The 16,916-nt window shown below is 41.5% G+C and overlaps 1 protein-coding gene across 1 annotated transcript in view; it reads left to right on the plus strand.

Moving 5' to 3' along the window:
* Nucleotides 1–16,916, plus strand: part of URB1 (URB1 ribosome biogenesis 1 homolog (S. cerevisiae)) — an 81,753-nt gene that overhangs the window by 42,857 nt on the left and 21,980 nt on the right. The window contains exons 13-21 of the mRNA XM_010004690.1: nucleotides 2,065–2,187; nucleotides 5,703–5,815; nucleotides 7,735–7,854; nucleotides 11,198–11,314; nucleotides 11,939–12,077; nucleotides 13,114–13,284; nucleotides 14,664–14,860; nucleotides 15,442–15,666; nucleotides 16,199–16,378. Coding sequence (XP_010002992.1) covers nucleotides 2,065–2,187; nucleotides 5,703–5,815; nucleotides 7,735–7,854; nucleotides 11,198–11,314; nucleotides 11,939–12,077; nucleotides 13,114–13,284; nucleotides 14,664–14,860; nucleotides 15,442–15,666; nucleotides 16,199–16,378 — 1,385 coding nt within the window. The remainder of the gene's footprint in view (nucleotides 1–2,064; nucleotides 2,188–5,702; nucleotides 5,816–7,734; nucleotides 7,855–11,197; nucleotides 11,315–11,938; nucleotides 12,078–13,113; nucleotides 13,285–14,663; nucleotides 14,861–15,441; nucleotides 15,667–16,198; nucleotides 16,379–16,916) is intronic.

The raw sequence follows: 16,916 nt of genomic DNA on the forward strand, positions 1-16,916 counted from the left end.
TTTCTTGATGTTCGGATGGAGCCTTCTGTATTTCACTTTGTGCCCACTGCCTTTGGTCCTGTCACTGAGCATCACTGAAAAGAGCCTGGCTATCTTCTTTGCACCCCTCCATTCAGGCATTTATATACATTGATGAGATCCCCTTGAGGGTTCTCTTCTCCAGGCTGAGCAGTCCTGCCGCTCCCATACCTTTCTCACAGGAGAGATGTTCCAGTCCTTTTGTCATCTTCGTGGCCCTTTGAGCTCTCTGCAGTGTGTCCTTGTCTCTGTTGGACTGGGGAGCCCAGAGCTGGGTACAGCATCTCAGGTGTGGCCTCAGCAGTGCTAAAATAAGGGGAAAGATCACCTCCCTTCACCTGCTGGCAATGCTCTGCTTAATGCAGCCCAGGATACCAGTAGCCTTCTCTATCACAGGAGCACGTCACTGGCTCATGTTCAACTTGGTGTCCACCTGGACTTCCAGGTCTTTTTCCACCAAACTGCTTTCCAGCTGGGTGGTCCCCAGCGTGTGCTGGCATGTGGAGTTGTTTCTCCTCCAGTGCAGGACTCTGTAGTTCCTTTTGTTGAACTTAATCCTCCTGTCTTGGACCCTTTTATGCTAGTAGAAGTATTTTGCAGCCACAAGATAAAACAGGCAGAGAAACTGATATGCCTGAAAATTTTTTTTTGAGGGATTTTAGTTTGCCCATTATTTTACTCTGAGGGTTTTTTTTAAGCAGTTATTTACTGTGGCAGCACAAATGCTTGTGTTGCTGTAGCACAGGAGATTGAAAAACTCAAGTGTTGGAAGGAAGAGTTTTGGAGTGAAGGCTTTGGATTTCCTTTCTCAAAACCACAGTCCCTCCTGAGGGACTTGCTTTCATAGTCCAATTGCAGGAAACTGGGAGTTTTGGTACTCTCTGTAGCTTAGCTAGCAGCCTGCAATGTTTTACTTGTAGACTAAAGATCTACGGTCAGTTTCATGGCCATCACAGGGCATATTCCACAGTGAATTTGCTTTGCTTCCTGAAGCAAAGAATTTTCCAGTGTATGTCCTTCTGTGTGTGGCTTTGGGCAGCAAAATATTAGTCAATGCTGACACTCCAAGGCATTTTGTATATTTTATAGTGCCTGCTGAAACCAGTGGAGCAGCTAATCTCTAGAGAACTGTAGCTGTAGTTTGTTTGCATCCTAGGGTGATGATACTGTTATCACTCAGTCTCAGCTGACCTTTTACATCTTTATTTGCACTGTGGCCACTATAGAATTCTTCTGTTAATGGTTGTTGAGACTTAGGCAAACAAAGTTTATACATGGCTTCCATCCAGGTCTTCATAGCTCCCTGAGGGAGACCCAGTTAACAGGAAAGAAGTAGGTGTTAAAAAAAGTTTTGGCTGCCCTTCCCATTTATTTTGCTTCCTTTCATTAGTGACTGGATAACAAGTAGCTTTTATGTGTCCTCATGTTACAAACTAAAAGAATATTTAGCTGCTGAAATAGCTTTTCCTAAGAAGTAAATGGCTGCGTTAACTGGGATTGGTGTTTCTCTTGAACAGATACTGCCTTCCTCTTGCCAAGAGTCCAAATTGAGAAAGTGTATTTTAAGAAAGGGAAAGAAAGAAATCTTTAACTGAAGTAATAAATTAGTAGTAAATTATTGTACTGTCTCCTGCACTTCTCCAGTCAAACCTACCTGGCATTAGGTAAAAAGTGTCTCCAGAAACCAGCAGCGTGACCATATCCTTTCCTTCTCTCTTTTTTTTTTTTTTTTCTGTTGTTGAGCCTGAAGTTGAACAGCAGTGGGATTGAGTGGATTCTTATAGCGAGTATTAAAACTTCCAGTTTGTCTTTAATACATCTGAGAACCTTAAAATGAAATTAGAAATGGAACCACCAATTTAAACATTGAGTAAGCTGATACAGTTTTTAAAGTATTCACACAGGAATGCTGAGGTAACTGATCATTTTGTAGGCAAGTGTATTGGAAATATAGCTAGTAATTCTCATGGTGGATAATGTAAGTGCTGCAGTGTGCTGTCTTGGTGTGAAGGAAGGGGAAGCTAATTGTGTAAACACTTTGTTTAGTTTCAGATGATGTTGAGACACTGTTTCTGAAAGCTGCACTGCTTCAGGTCATATGCCTTTATCAGAAGGTTGTGCCCCACTTGGTAGCACGGAGCAACTTTGATTTTAGCAAGCTGCTGAAAGGTATGTGATGGGTATTCCTATTACTTTCATTGCTTTCTCTAGCTTTTTACATAGTCCACAGTAGAAGGGAATGTTTGCTTATCTGTATAGATAAAGAACTGTTTTCTAAAATAAACCCATTTTAATTTCTTCATTGTTTTGGCATTTATTGTTGCTATTTCTGCAGTGCTCTGGCACTCTGCCCTCTTAAATTCCATAGATTCTCTGCTACGCTCAGATGTTGTAAGTGGTAGGTTGCTCTACAGTATTCCTCTTGGTGTGTTGTATTCTTGCAAAAATTTGGTCTGTATACGGTTTTATTTCTAATGTTTTTGAGGAAGACACGTCCAACTCTTAATGAGATTTGGAGTGTAAATTCTCCTAGACCTATGTCAACAATCCAACATAAGGAAGTAATTTCCAAACTCTTATTAGCTGTCATCATACAAATATATACTTCTTTTTTTAAACAGGATAGTTCACAGAAGGTTTGAGGTGAGAAGCACTTACCAATTCCCCAGTCTCCTCTGTAAAATCTTTTAACATCCAAGTTTTTTTTCCATTTGCTGTATTTTTAATTATTTTATCACAGTTTGGCAGTGTATGGAGAGAGAAGCAGTATTTTGTATGGTTTTATCTCCTGTAGAACATCTATATGAGGAAGCACTTTAGCAATATTGTTGAATTTTTGTTTCTGATGTTATGTTCATGGAGGGTGTTCCTCTTTATACAGCAGAAGTAAGCAGAGACAATCTGTTCCTGCTTAATGCAGTAGGGATGACAAGCCACAAATTATGGACTGTGGGCAAGATCCTCCAATATTGTTTGTGGTACAGTAAATATAGGCATTTAAAAGTGAGGCTTGAGGAGAGAGCAAAATGTGATTTGGGCATCATTGCTTTCTGTGGGCCACCAGAGCAGATAGGCCACCAAACTAGAGCAACTATCTGTGTTTTAGGCAAGTCTGGGATGAGTAAGGATGAGAGTTATGTAAATGCCATGATTAAGTCTGTCAGTGGAAAAATTGTAGAATCACAGAATCATTTATTTTGGAGAATATCTTTAAAATCATTGAGTCCAACTAGAAACCTAGCACTGCCAAGTCCACCACTGAACTATGTACCTAAGAATCACAGCTACATATCTTTTGAACACCTCCAGGGGTGTTGACTCAACTACTTCTCTGAACAGCCTGTTCCAGTGCCTGACAACCCTTTGGTGAAGACATTTTTCCTAATATCCAATATAAACATCCCCTGTCACTTGTTACTTGGGAGAAGAGACCAACCCCCACCTCTTTACAACCTCCTTTTGGGTGGTTGTAGAGAGCGATGAGGTCTGCTCAGCCTCCTCTTCTCCAGACTGAACAAACCCAGTTCCCTCAGCTGTTCCTCATAAGACTTGTGCTCCAGACCCTTCAGCAGCTCCACTGCCCGTCTCTGGACTTGACCAGCACCTCAATGTCTTTCATGTAGTGAGGGGCCCAAAACACAGCCTCACCAGTGCTGAGTGCATGGGGACAATCACTTCTCTAGTTCTGCTGGATACACTATTTCTGATACAAGCCAGGATGCTGTTGGCTGCCTTGGCCACCTGGGCATGCTGCTGGCTGTTGACCAGCACCTTCTGGTCCTTTTCCTCAGGTCAGCTTTCCAGACACTCTTTCTCAAACCTGTAACATTGTATGGGGTTGTTGTGGCCGAAGTGCAGGACCTGGCACTTGACTGTGTTGAACCTCGTCCAGTTGGCCTCAGGTCATTGATCAAGCCTGTCCAGGTCCCTCTGTAGAGCCTTCGTATCCTCAGGTGGATCAACACTCCTGCCCAACCTGGTGTCATCTGCAAACTTACTGAGGGTGCACTCAATTCCCTTGTCCAGATCATTGATAAAGATATTAAAGACAACTGTCCCCAACACTGAGACCTGGGGAACACCAGTTGTGACTGGCCACCAACTGGATTTAACTCCTTTTTCCACAATTCTTTGGGCCTGGCTGTCCAGGCAGTTTTGTACCCTGTAAAAAATATGCCTGTCCAAGCCACGAGCAGCTAATTTCTCCACGAGAATGATATGAGAAACTGTCAAAGGCTTTACTAAAGCCTAGGTGGACAACATCCACAACTTTTCCTTCATCCACTAAGTGTATCACCTGGTCACAGAAGGAGATCAGGTTTGTCAAGCAGGACCCACTGTTCATAAACACCTGCTGGCTGGACCTGAGGGCCTGGTTGTCCTGCATGTGCCATGTGATGGCACTCAAGAGGATCTGCTCCATAATCTTTCCTGTCATTGAGGTCAGACTGACAGGCCTGTGGTTCCCTGGATCCTCTCTCTCATAGATGTCCTTATTGTAGATGGGCATCACATTTACTAACCTAAAAAAAGGGACATTGAGTAAAAAACCTCTCTGAATCAACTGTCTGATGTGTGAGGTTTTTCCTGCATCTGTCAATGCATAATTAGTTTGTATAGTTGGTGACTCACCAAATCAGATGTCCTGTTTATCCCATTATTTCTTGCATTGGTGGTTTGTTTTTTTTCCAAAATGGACAGAAGGCAGAAAATTCTTTGATTATATGATTTGTTACAGTATGAAATAAAAAGATGAACAGGATGGAAAATGTCATTCCCAAACAAATGTAATGAAGTGACCCTGGATATTAATTTTGATGAAGTATGATACTGTATAAAATGATGTTGTAAATTAATAATGAAACTTCCTTCCCTCAGATGCCAGCTTAAGGGTTCTGTCATTCCTTCCCCATACTGTGGTTGAAACATACGCTCTAAAGGCAGCATGGTTTTCTATCTTGTAGCAATATGTGCTTTACACAGCTGGTACAGTTTTATTGTTTGGTGTTACTGTTGACTAAACTTCATAGTGAGGCTGCATTTTTAATTTTTATTGTTCTCTCTCTAATGTGGACCACAAAGGTACTACATAGGTTATGAAAAGCACAGTTTTATACAGCTAATCCCTGTAACAACTGCAGTGAAACAGTGGGCAGGTCAGATTTTGGAGCACACTGTGAGGGTCTCTGCACAGCTGTGTGACCTGTAAGGTGAATAATTCTGAGGCTATGCCAAAGCAGTTACTTTGAGCAGATGATAGAAGTGGTGTAGGGAGAAACACAAGAATAAAGTTCCTCTGCCTGTAGCAAATGTTGTAATAGTATAAGAGTTAAGATTTTTTATGGACTTAAATTCTGTATTGTGGTGTCCGATTTATTCATCCTCTTTACTTCCTGTAGGACACAGCTTTCCAGTGTTGCTGAAACTTACAAGAGATTTAGTATTTACATGCACCAGCCATGGCTTGTGCCAGGGGCAGGTGTTAGGCCCACCCTGCTGAGGACTGGGTTCCAGCCTTAAATTAGCCAAACATGCTCATAGTATGTCTGGGAATCTCATGGTATGAAAATTCATGAACTGCCAGCTTATTTCACAATGGTGGTTTGAAACCTTAAATGATTAGAGTTCCTGAAATCTCAGAGATACACCCAATTGAAGTTGATTGTATTGCTTTAAAACTTCAGGTATTGTCACTGAAAAGGGTCTTCGTGAGGAGGTCCCGCCTGTTCTGCAGCATCATATACTGAAAGTGGCCTTGGAACTTCCCGCAAATAAATTTGCTTGGTTCAGAGTACAGGTAAGAGACTTCAAGGTAGATTTATCTTTTCTTGGCCTGGTATTCTTAAGTCTTAACATCTGGCACTGCCTGGTTTTAAGCTAATAACTCGTTAAAACTAGTCACTTATTAAACTAGTCAGCCTCGTTAAAGGGTCGCTCATTTTAGGAGGTGACCCTTTTTTTCTAAAACCAGTAGGGATTACAGTCTTAGCATTCGTGCAGAATCCCTTCTGAGCTGAAAAGTTTTTCTACAAGGACAGAAGTTTTTTACTCCCTTGAGAAGTCTGGACAAGGTTCCTTCAGTTCTCCTTGTCCTTGGAGAGAAGCAATAATGAGAATTTGCTGGTTTCCACTTCTCTGGAAAGCCAGAGATTTCAGACCAAGGAGATGAGATGGGGATGGGAGCCTTTCTGTCCTGTCTCTGGGAAGATTTTGGCATTTGTTCAGGCTGCCCCTCCTTTCTGTAATTACTGGAAATCTTCTTACTACAGGCCTGTAAAGTAAGAGAGCTGTAGAGAGCCTACTTTTCATGGCTGGAGAAGGGAGTTGGCCTAGCATTGTGGGGAAGCAGAAAGACCCATGGGAGTTGTGACTGTGACCCTGCCTTGTCTTTTCTAGTTGGCCATAAAGGAAAACTGAGGGGAGTTAAGAGCAAGCAAAGGAAAACCTGGAAAGGGGCAAAGTATTTTATTGTGGCTTTGGTCTTCTAGTATAGACAGGTCTTAACGGTAACGACAAAAGCCAAATCTGGCAGTTACAGAGGTTGCAGTTTGTTAGACATCAAATGAAAGTCAAATGAGAAAAGAAGAGGAGGTGGCTGAAGGACTGTCATTTGCTGTTCTGGTAGTGTTCAGGATCTCTGTGATTTGCATTGTTTTCCTTTCTCTGGCAATCAGTCTCTTAAATTATTTTATTTCTTACTTAGACAATACTTGTGGGAAATCTGAACACAAATAGAAGTAGGATGTATGTCACGATCCGGTATTCGGGTACGTGGCAATTTTAATAAAAAAAGGTGATCCCAAATGGTGAAATTAAGACACAAATGAGGTCAGATGTCACGTACACAACAAACTTTTATTGCAATAACACAACAAAAGTCCCTAGAGCGGATAGGACAGGCAGGAAAACAGAGACAGGAAAGAGAGGAGAAAGCAGAGAGATAGAGGACAGCAAGCGAGAGCAAAGTTACCTCCTCACGGTCCAGCGATGTCCTCGATGTCCTCGGCGGGGAAGTAGTTCCCGGTGGAGAAGTGCTTCAAGCACCCACAGAGTCCCAGATTTTATACAGTCCTTGCCCACTGCACCCCCACTTCTCTCCCTGCATAGGGAAAAACCCTTCGGATCTTCTCTGTGATAGCAGGGGCAGGGATGATGCCAGGGGCTATGTAGTCTTTGTTTGGCTAATTGATGAGACCAGCCATTACAAAGGAGGAGGTTGAGTCAATTGCCACCACAGGATTAGTTCCTTGCTGTGGAGTTTCTGTCCTAGGAAGTAGCTTGAGACTGGCACTCCCTGTCTTGTCCTGCAAAGTCGCATCAGCAGATGTCGTTCAACTCTCAGATGCCACAAGACAGACAACAGATATCCTGAGTGCCAGAGTCCAAGCTTATCTCTTGGATTGTTCGAGACAAGCACTGTACATCCTGAATGCCACAATGTATGACTGGGGAGGCAGGTGGCTTTATCTTGCACCCTTGTATTAGATGGTGTTTCTGCTACTCCTCTGTTCTTTCTTTCACTTTCCAAAAAAACATTGTACTCATTTTCTTGTCTCACTGAATGAGAGTAGTACCAGTGATCCCGTGCATTTCTGGCCTTGGTATTTTTGGGCAGGTCCATAAAGTAATATGCTTTTATTACATATCTGCTTCACTGCAACATTAATTCTCTACAGTATTGCTGTACCAGGGGAATTTAATATATTTCTCTTTTAGGATATTTCTGAGACAGAGAAGGTATCTGGGGAAAAATCAGTATTCTATTTACTGATGAAAATGTTTGTTACAAGTAACCATTCTCATCTGAAAATTTCAACAAAAAAACTAATCATCAAGGTAAGTGTTTGATCTGAAATGTTAGGATATTCACTATATCTGATTAGTCTAAAACTTCTGTGTTCTAAAATTTTTTTTAAAGCAGATGCCTTTACTGTGTAGTTGTATGGTCAACAGTCTTCCTTCTTGTCTTCTCTGTCTGTTCTTGGAAATTACTGTAAGATAACTACCTGTCAGCTAAAATGTCTGTAAAAATAAATGCTGTCAGCTGAATTTGGTGCAACAGTTAATAAAATAGTAAGGAGTTATCTTTAATGTTTGCCCACCTCCCTAGACTGAATTGATTAAGATACTTTAATAAACCAATGTAGTTTGTACCTGTAAAAGTCTTGACTTGGATCAAGAAGAGATTATTTTTGATCTTTTGATCTTTCTCTATCCTCAATTTTTTGATTTGTACTTTATCACTGTAGCCTTTGTAAAGTCTTAGCTAAATAGTTCTATTTGTAACAGTATGATACAAGCTCTGATGCAAGGGCTACCTTTGTCTTAAAACTTAACTAAAATACCTTTCTGGGTATTTAAATACATTATCTGACTTTTCAGGAGTGCTGATCAACTACAAAACTCATGAGGGCACCAGTGGCTGTCAGTTCTAGTTTATTTTTGAAACTAGACAGATTTTACTTACTTAGGTAGGGGTAGAGACCTACATTAAAAACAAACTCAACAGAACAACTCTGCCTCCCAGGAGAAAATCCAAAAAGCAGTTCTAAGCCCTTAACAGGACTCCTTGTGCCGTGTATTGTAGTAACAGTGTCATACAAGTCTGTATACAGGTTTTTGCATTTAATTTCTGTATTTAGGGTACAATTGTAATGTTCAAACCACTACACCAAAGTTACAGTGATTTAATTAGGTTTTAGTTGCCCTTGATCCCTGCAAGGGATTAAGGGCAGGTTAACTTTGTCTCACAGTAATGAATATCTCAATCAGAAGCTACACAGTACAGTTTTTCTGGTGTTTTTGGATTCTCTTGCTGAGTGGAAACGTGGGCTGCCTGACTCATTCTTGTTTCCTCTTTTAGATTCAGTCCATTTAATTTTCTCTGAAGAGAATACAGGAGCAATGAAGTTAGGGCAGTTATGTCAGCAGAAAGACTGCTAAGAATAGATGTTAATGAGTATGTTTTCCTTATTTTTCAACACAGTGCCCTATAATCAGAAGGCATGTTATTGGATTTCACATTCTGTTCCTGCCTGTTTTCCTGAGAACTTCAAGTGTATTTCTATTTCAAGACTCTGCCAAAAATAGTTAATTATTTAAAAACTAATCCTTTCTTTTTCTTTTTTTCCCTTTCTTTGAATAAATTATTGTGTCAGATTCATGTAAGCAGCAGTGTTACTTTTATAGCTTGGTGGTGTACACATAGTAAATGTGAAGCAAATGAACTGTGATAACTTCCCTTAAATTTTGTGTGTGTGGAGGAACAAAGGCATGGATTCATCCTGCATGATTACAGTCATTTAACGTAGATGCGAGACTTGGGAAGCTGTTCAAGGTTTCTTCTTTTGTTGAGAGTGAGAGTCAAGTGGTTCTACCACTGTGCAGTTCAAATTGCCTGTCATCTGAATTGTCCTTCAGACAACCATTCTTTCTCCTCCTCATCCTCTTCTCCCTCCTTTCTTTCCTTTGCAGACAGTGCATAGGGTCGAGTTACTAATTTAGGTGCCTCAGATAAGTGCCTGTGTTTACACAGCATGAAAGTAGGCAAAAATTTCTAAATATTTTAATGCCTATTACTTGACTGGTAAAATCGTGCCTACCTCACCACCCACAGCAGCCATGAGTATGCCTATGCTTCTTTCTGGACCTTGCTGTGGTCATGACCCAGTGTACATTTATGTGACTGTTTACCCATCCACCCAACTCTTTTAAGCACAGGTAGCCTGATTTAGATTGATTTTCCTTTATGTTACATCAGCAGTTTTAAAATGCCCTCCTACAGGCTGCTTTTAAGGATATGGCACTTTTTCTTGCTGTAATGGTATAAAGATGTACAACCCCCTTCAAGCAGTATAGCGTGCTCCCCTGAAATAAAAATAGGATTTACTAAGGTGGAAGGAACAAATACTCTGTGTCCAGGCATCTTTGACCTCAGCAGAGTTTGTGCTGACTGGTGGCTGACAGCAGAAGAACTTGATGTGGTTGAACCAAAAGTCCTGCTAGCCTTTGTCCTGGCTCTTACAAGGCTGTGACTTCCTTACCAGGGTATGAGACAGCTTTGTAGTATCCTGTTGCAGGGGACACATCTTGTGTTTCAGGCTGTGTGACGGGTCGGGGGACACACTAGCTCTGCTGAAGCTGTCCAACAAATAAGACTTGTTTGCAGGTTGGGATCAGCAAGATGGATTGGCCCTGCCTGTGTCTCTGTGCTGTAGCCAGCCCTTCTCCTCTGTGTCCCTGCACCATAGGCCTTGAGCAATGAAGAGGCAGGGATGCTGCAGTGAGCAGCACTGCAGGTAACACAGTGGCCTCTGGATCCAGTGTGTACTACCCTGGCATGTGCTGAAGCAGGTTCCTGTGCCCTGAGTGCTTGTAGAAATCTTGTATTCCAAATGCATGGGAGTAAATGTTCATAATGAGACAGCAGGTGAGAGGAAGGAAGGCTCTGAGAAGCCAGGAACAGAAAGAAGTTGCTCTCAGCTGATTTTCCCAGTTGTGAGAGAGCAAGCCATATTTTGCCTTCACTTTGGTCATTCTTAAAGCATACTTTTCTCTTCTCCAGGGCTGCTTCTCAGCCTTTTCCTATGGAGCCTGTTGAGTGTCTGGCAGAGTTCACTGGGTTTCACTTGTAAGCTGTAACACAGAATCATAGAATCAGTAAGACTGGAAAAGACCTGATCATCAGGTCCAGCCATCAATCCTGTGCCCCCATGACTAAACCATCTCCCAAAGCACCACATCTACCTGTTACACCTCCGGGGATGGTGACTCTACCACCTCCCTGGGCAGCCTGTTTCAGTGACATAGTCATGCCTCACTTACTGCTCTTGCTGAGAGAGCAGTAATGGAGCAGCTGTGATGAAGGCACTGGACCTTGATCCTAATGTGCTGAGGTCAGATGATACAGACTTGGGAGAATTTGTTATAAAAATGCTTTTAGTTTTACCCTCTGTTATGCAGTTAGAGTTGCCCTGTTGAGTGACAATAAGGCTTCTTGAGCTGCGGGGCTGAGAATGACAGATATTTCTTCTCATCAACCTGCTGCTCTTTTTTCTTTACAAGAAGACAAAAACATGAAGCTGCTATACAAAGAGATCTGTGGGTTTTTTTGAGTTTTGTATTTTATTTTGTTGGTTTATTGTTGTTTTTTTAACTCCCCCTTTGTTTTTCTGGACAGGTTTTACGTGACAGTGGAGTGTTTGAGTACACGTGGAAAGAACTTTCAGTTTGGCTGGAACACTTGGATAATACAAAAGAAGACAAAAAGGAAGCAGTGATTCAGTTTTTGGAAAGGGTAACAGCTGTTCAAATTAGCTGAATAAACAATGCCAAGAATAGCATGAATGGAAACTTAATTATTTTTTTTACTTTTTTTGAGAAACCTGTCAAAGATCAATGAATGAATTCTGAGAATAGCAGTGCTTGTAATTCTTTATAAAGAGCTAACATCTTGTGCAGGAGGATAGTGGAATAATTTGGAGGAAAATAAAATCCAGGAAGAGAAGTTATTACAGCATTTGGTATTAAGGGTAGAGTGTTGTGTGTGGGGGTAGCTCTTATCTCCTCTTTTCTTTATGTTGCAATACCTGCCAAAATTATCAGACATCAGTGAATTGTAATCTTTTACAAGAAAAGTTGACATTTCCTGTTTACTTTTCAGGATGTTAAATGCCCAGCACTTCCTTTTCATTGCACTTTCTCCAGGGGCTCAGTGGTAGCACTTCACATGCAAAATTGCTGTAGGCATTTCTTTTCCATTAGACCCAGTGTCCCATGTAGGCTGATTCCTGCAGAAGTATATGGAAGTTGTCCTCCTGAAACTTTCCCAGCTTCCAACTGTTTGTTTCTTAAAAATATATGGTTCCTGTAGACTAAATAGCCTTTGCACTTATGTTTCTCTCTCAACCTTTGTTAACAGATTCTGTTGAAACTGGTGACAAACCCGTATCCATATACAGATAAAGCAGCAGACCTTGTTCAGGAGGCCAGTATGCTCCAAGTGAATATGTTTAAACAAGACTCTGATAATGTCAGCATCCCCATCTCTCACATTGATGGTATGTGGTGATTCCCTCAACAACAGTGAATTCCAAGACTTTGTGATAAATTTTCTAGCCCTAATCTCTAAACAAGGACTGGTAACTGTAGAAAACCAGCTTAAGCGAGGACCTACAGGATTGTTGTATTTAGTATCAAAAGTAGAAGTCTGAATTTAAAGTTACCACTTTGCCCTGAAAAGTAGTTTCCAATGCAGTTACGTTGTTTCAACAGTATTTTAAGTCTCCCTTCAGGCTCATGCAGCAGCATTTTCTAACTGAACTGAAAACTATTACAGTTCCTCTCCCTACGGCTGCTTATGTCTGTTCATCCAGGAGAAAAAGGGCTGGGATTCCCAGGGAGCTTCTGTACTCCCAGGAACATGGCTGGGGTTTTGCTGCTCCTGCTCTCTGGGACCAGATACAGCCCTATTGCAGACAAACTCAAAATTCTGCAGATGTGGACACTTCGACAGCTTACCAAGTGCTAGCTGTTCTGGTGTAGCAGTTGAGGATTTTGAAGTACACAAAGGTAGGATAATTGAGGTAGTTTACCACTCAGTATCAGATGGATTAGTTGCCTTGAGTTGACTGTTACAGAGGTGTAATGCCAGCTACAGAATACATGGCATTTTCTTCATGTGTTAAAGCTGTATTTGACACTTTCATGACTAAGATTTGTTTATGTGAACATACAGAGCTGAGAAGCTCTCCAAGGACTTCTCAGGATGTTCTTTTAATGGGGAAATGGCTGCTTCCTTTGTAATCCACCATACACATTTCCTGTCACTGTTATGCTCTGATAGTCCTTACCCAATGCCATTGTGATAGCAGTAGGTAATGCACCTCTGCCCTTCCCTTACTTCTGTCATCTGAGCAGCAGAGTTGAAAGGCAAAAATCATACTGTAAGAGAGTGATTTTTACAGTTGCATTTACTGTTACTTTGCTAGACAGTGGGAATTCAAAAGCTGCCTTGTATTCCTGAAGTTGGGTTCTACCTCTGTTGTTGTCTAGTTAGTCTGAATCCTCTGCTTACACTTTTTCTTTGCTTCATAGATGTCCTGGATATGGTGGATGTCCTAGTTGAGGGCAGTGATGGCTTAGATGAAGAAATTGGGTTTACTTTAAATGAAGACATGGTTATCCAAACATTTCCATTCAGTGCTATTGTCCCTGCTGCATTAGAAGCCAGGAATATACTGTTGCTTCGGACTGAAAATGGACCAGGTACAGACTTTTCTACCTCTGTTGTTGTCTAGTTAGTCTGAATCCTCTGCTTACACTTTTTCTTTGCTTCATAGATGTCCTGGATATGGTGGATGTCCTAGTTGAGGGCAGTGATGGCTTAGATGAAGAAATTGGGTTTACTTTAAATGAAGACATGGTTATCCAAACATTTCCCATTCAGGGCATTGTCCCTGCTGCATTAGAAGCCAGGAATATACTGTTGCTTAGGACTGAAAATGGACCAGGTACAGACTTTTTTGTTTCTGTATGTCATTTATGCTAGTCAGGTGTAAGTGGGATCATTCTTACCCGATGAGCACCTCAAGACATGTTATTATCTTTGTTGCAAGCAGAAGGAGGTGCAGGTCCACGGTCTTCCCTGCTCAAGAGAGACATTAAAGTCTACGAGGTGCTTCTGTCCTTTTTTCCTGACCCTTAAGAAGCTCACTCAGTTTCTGGAGTAGGGAAAATAGATTGAAATGCAGGCATTCTATGAACAGCCATTTAGCTCGGGAGCTCCCACTGTGGGAAACCAGACTTGTGCAGGTTAGAAAAAGAGAGCCCACCCTTTCTCCTATGAGATGCTGGGAAGTGAAGTAGGATGATGACCCCTTACTCTGAGCACAGTATGGAGAGGACCGAGGAGCCCTGCCAAGACACTGTCCCTGCATGGACAGCGTTTGCCTGGAAGCAGCTGTGCTTCAGTAACAGAGTGTTTTAAACACAGAGTATGCAGATCATGAGGGGAAGGTGGTTTCTATGGCTGTAGGCAGCTATTCCATTGAGACTAGTCAGTATGGGAGAGAGGACTGTGATATTGAATAGAAAATGGATGCATTTTCTAAAGAAAACTTCGAGGTGAAGCTCTAGGGGTGAATGTTGCAAAGTTCTACCACCTCCTTGAGGAAAGGATTTGTTGGAGTGAGGAGTCACAGGGGCAGCAGTTGGCCTCAGATCGGGATTTGCCAATGCCACAGCGCCTCACTAAGTCCTGTGTATATTTGGCTGTTGAGTAGCACCTCAGGTGGGACTGAAAGTCCCAGTTCTGAAAGAAAATGCTCCATACTTAACCAGTGCTTGTTAACGTGGATGTGTTCCCCCGGTACAAATCAGTTCTCTTAGGTGGTGCTTTTTTTGGGTTCTATCCATCGAAATACAAGTTTAGCACAACACAGTAAAGGTGGAGTTGAGTTTTATGCTTGTCTGGAAGAAACACCAACGTGAGCATGTGTCTTAAAGTGGGGTGATTACTCGCTTCAACTAAATGATGTTATATGGCCTGTTAACCAGGCCTTAAGGAAAGAGGGTTACCCTAGTGTTTGTGCTCATGCAGAATACTACTGTCAACATAAACTTCATTTTTTATTTTGCTTTTCTAGGAGCACACATCGTAGACTATCTTATTGCTGTTTTCACTGACCTCCTGCACTCTCAGAGAGAACCCCTTGCCCTCTGTTTGGCATTCCAGTTCTACGATAAAGATCTGCAGTCCCTGGAAGTTTCTGAGTATCCTCAGCTCTACCAATTTAATCGGTACTATAAACTCTGGATACCCCAGCAATCTCAGGAACCTGTGGTATGGACCTGAAGTCACTTGAATGCTTGAACCAGTATTACTCTAAAACCTCACAGTGTATAAAGGCTACATTTCCATTAGACAGTTCATTTACATTAAGCTAATTCTGGATTGCTTCTTGATTACCTTGAGACACAGATTTGCTCGAGGCCTTTTCTCTGACAAGACAAAAAGCTTGTGTTATGGGTGGGAAGTGAAGCCAAGGCTGAAGGGTTGTATGCAGTCACTCAGACTACAGCTTCTCATCAGGCATACTGCAGCATAATGTGTGATGTGGCCTCAGGAGCCAGTTTAAAGTGGTTGGAGTTCAGCCAAGGTAGGGGTTGGGAATGCATGCACCAGCTGTGCTAGAGGTTGCCATGTTTTTCTGTTAGTCCAGTAGTCACCATGTAGAGGTTTGCTGTGGAACACCTTTGACTAGCTCGAGGATAGCAGGACTGCACATATGTGCTCCTGGAGCTTCAGTCCCACTTCTAGCACAGAACTAATTTCAGAACAAAGGTAGCTAAAGAAACTTTTGATTCATACTCGTCTTTATTTTTCTCCTGTGTTTTTGTTTTGTTTTGTTCCATTTTAAACAGTTCAAAAAGCACAAAGAGTTATGCAAAGAACCTGCTGTGGCCCTGGATTCTGTATTTACCACTTTGCTAAAGAAAGCCTATGAGAGAGGAAGCAATACCTTACTGGAAGATGATATCCAGACAAAACTGAGAGACTTGGCTTCCAAGCTTCCATCTGAACAGCTCTTGTTAGGAGTAAAGCACGTGTTGCTATACCTGAAATCCACAGTGGAGAACTTTGGCAGTGTAAGAGCAATATTGGGATGATATTTTGGATTTGTTTTGTTTTAATGCAGCAAGTACAAATTACTTGGCTATTAAAACTTAAGGATCCAGTTCTGCAGATGTTTCATGTACTCGGCTCTCACTGAGGCTACAGAGCACCATAAAAAGCTCCACCTAATTTGCAAACAAATTCCTTGAATTGTTGAGGAGTCTTGGATTTACTTTGCCTGGGTCGCCTTACTGCTTTTTATGTAGTGCAAATAAACTCCAGATTTTAATCCAGCTCGTGGGTCTTCATAAGAGGCTTCTCCAGAGACTGAAATTCGTTGGCCTATATTACACCAAAAGTTGCAGTGTAGATGAAAATCTATAAATATTTATTTGACACCCTGAAACTTCTTGTAGAGTCAGGTTTCTGCAGAAGGGAGTGATTCCTTCCTCCAGAAAAGGTTGTAATCTAGGAAATTCTTTGTTAACTTTTATTCCTTTTGGATAATTGTCCTTCAGCTCCTGTCCTCTTTTCTCAACTTACAAGGTGTCTCAATTTTCACAGCTTAGTAAAACTTCTGGTCCCCGCCTTGTTGACCTCTATATGGACCTGCTGAGCAGCTTGTTGTGCCGGGGAAATCAGATAGAGTTGGATAATCAGACAAAACGAGAAGAGCATCAGGCTGAATCAGGCCTCTTTTTGGATAAGGAATCTCTGATTACAGAGGAGACTTCAAATGACAAGGTACCAAATCCATTTATACACAGGCCATAAGATCACCTGTTAGTAAACTCTGACTTGATTTATTCTCTAGGGAAGCAAGTCATATGTTTTGCGGAACCATTGATTTAAGCAAATTATCTTAAATATGACTTATTTTTTATTACAAATTATGTTGATGTATTTTCAACAATCACCAAAACATGGAACTGGCTACATACGAGAGACAACAGGAGATCTAGCAGGGATCAGGCTTTGTGAGTGCTGTGACTTGATAATAGTCATGATGATTTCTGGGATTTTGGTTAGGATTAAAGTGTCTGTCATATGCTCACTGTAGAAGGGCTTGAATAGGATTTTATTGCTTTGTAGAAGCATTGTTGTAGCTTTTTCCAGGTCCTCAGAAGGACAAGGAGTGAACAGGGTATCATACGATGTGTGTTTTGTAGAGTTGTATTGAATGGAAACAGGTTGATGAAGAGAGATGCTTTTAAAGTCTAGGAGGAGCACTTGTGAACTTTAAGAATGTGGTCCAGCAGTTATAAAAATACACTGGAGATTT

The sequence above is a fragment of the Chaetura pelagica genome, unplaced genomic scaffold (assembly GCF_000747805.2).
Source record: "Chaetura pelagica isolate M959 unplaced genomic scaffold, ChaPel_1.0 scaffold299, whole genome shotgun sequence".
NCBI lineage: Eukaryota > Metazoa > Chordata > Aves > Apodiformes > Apodidae > Chaetura > Chaetura pelagica.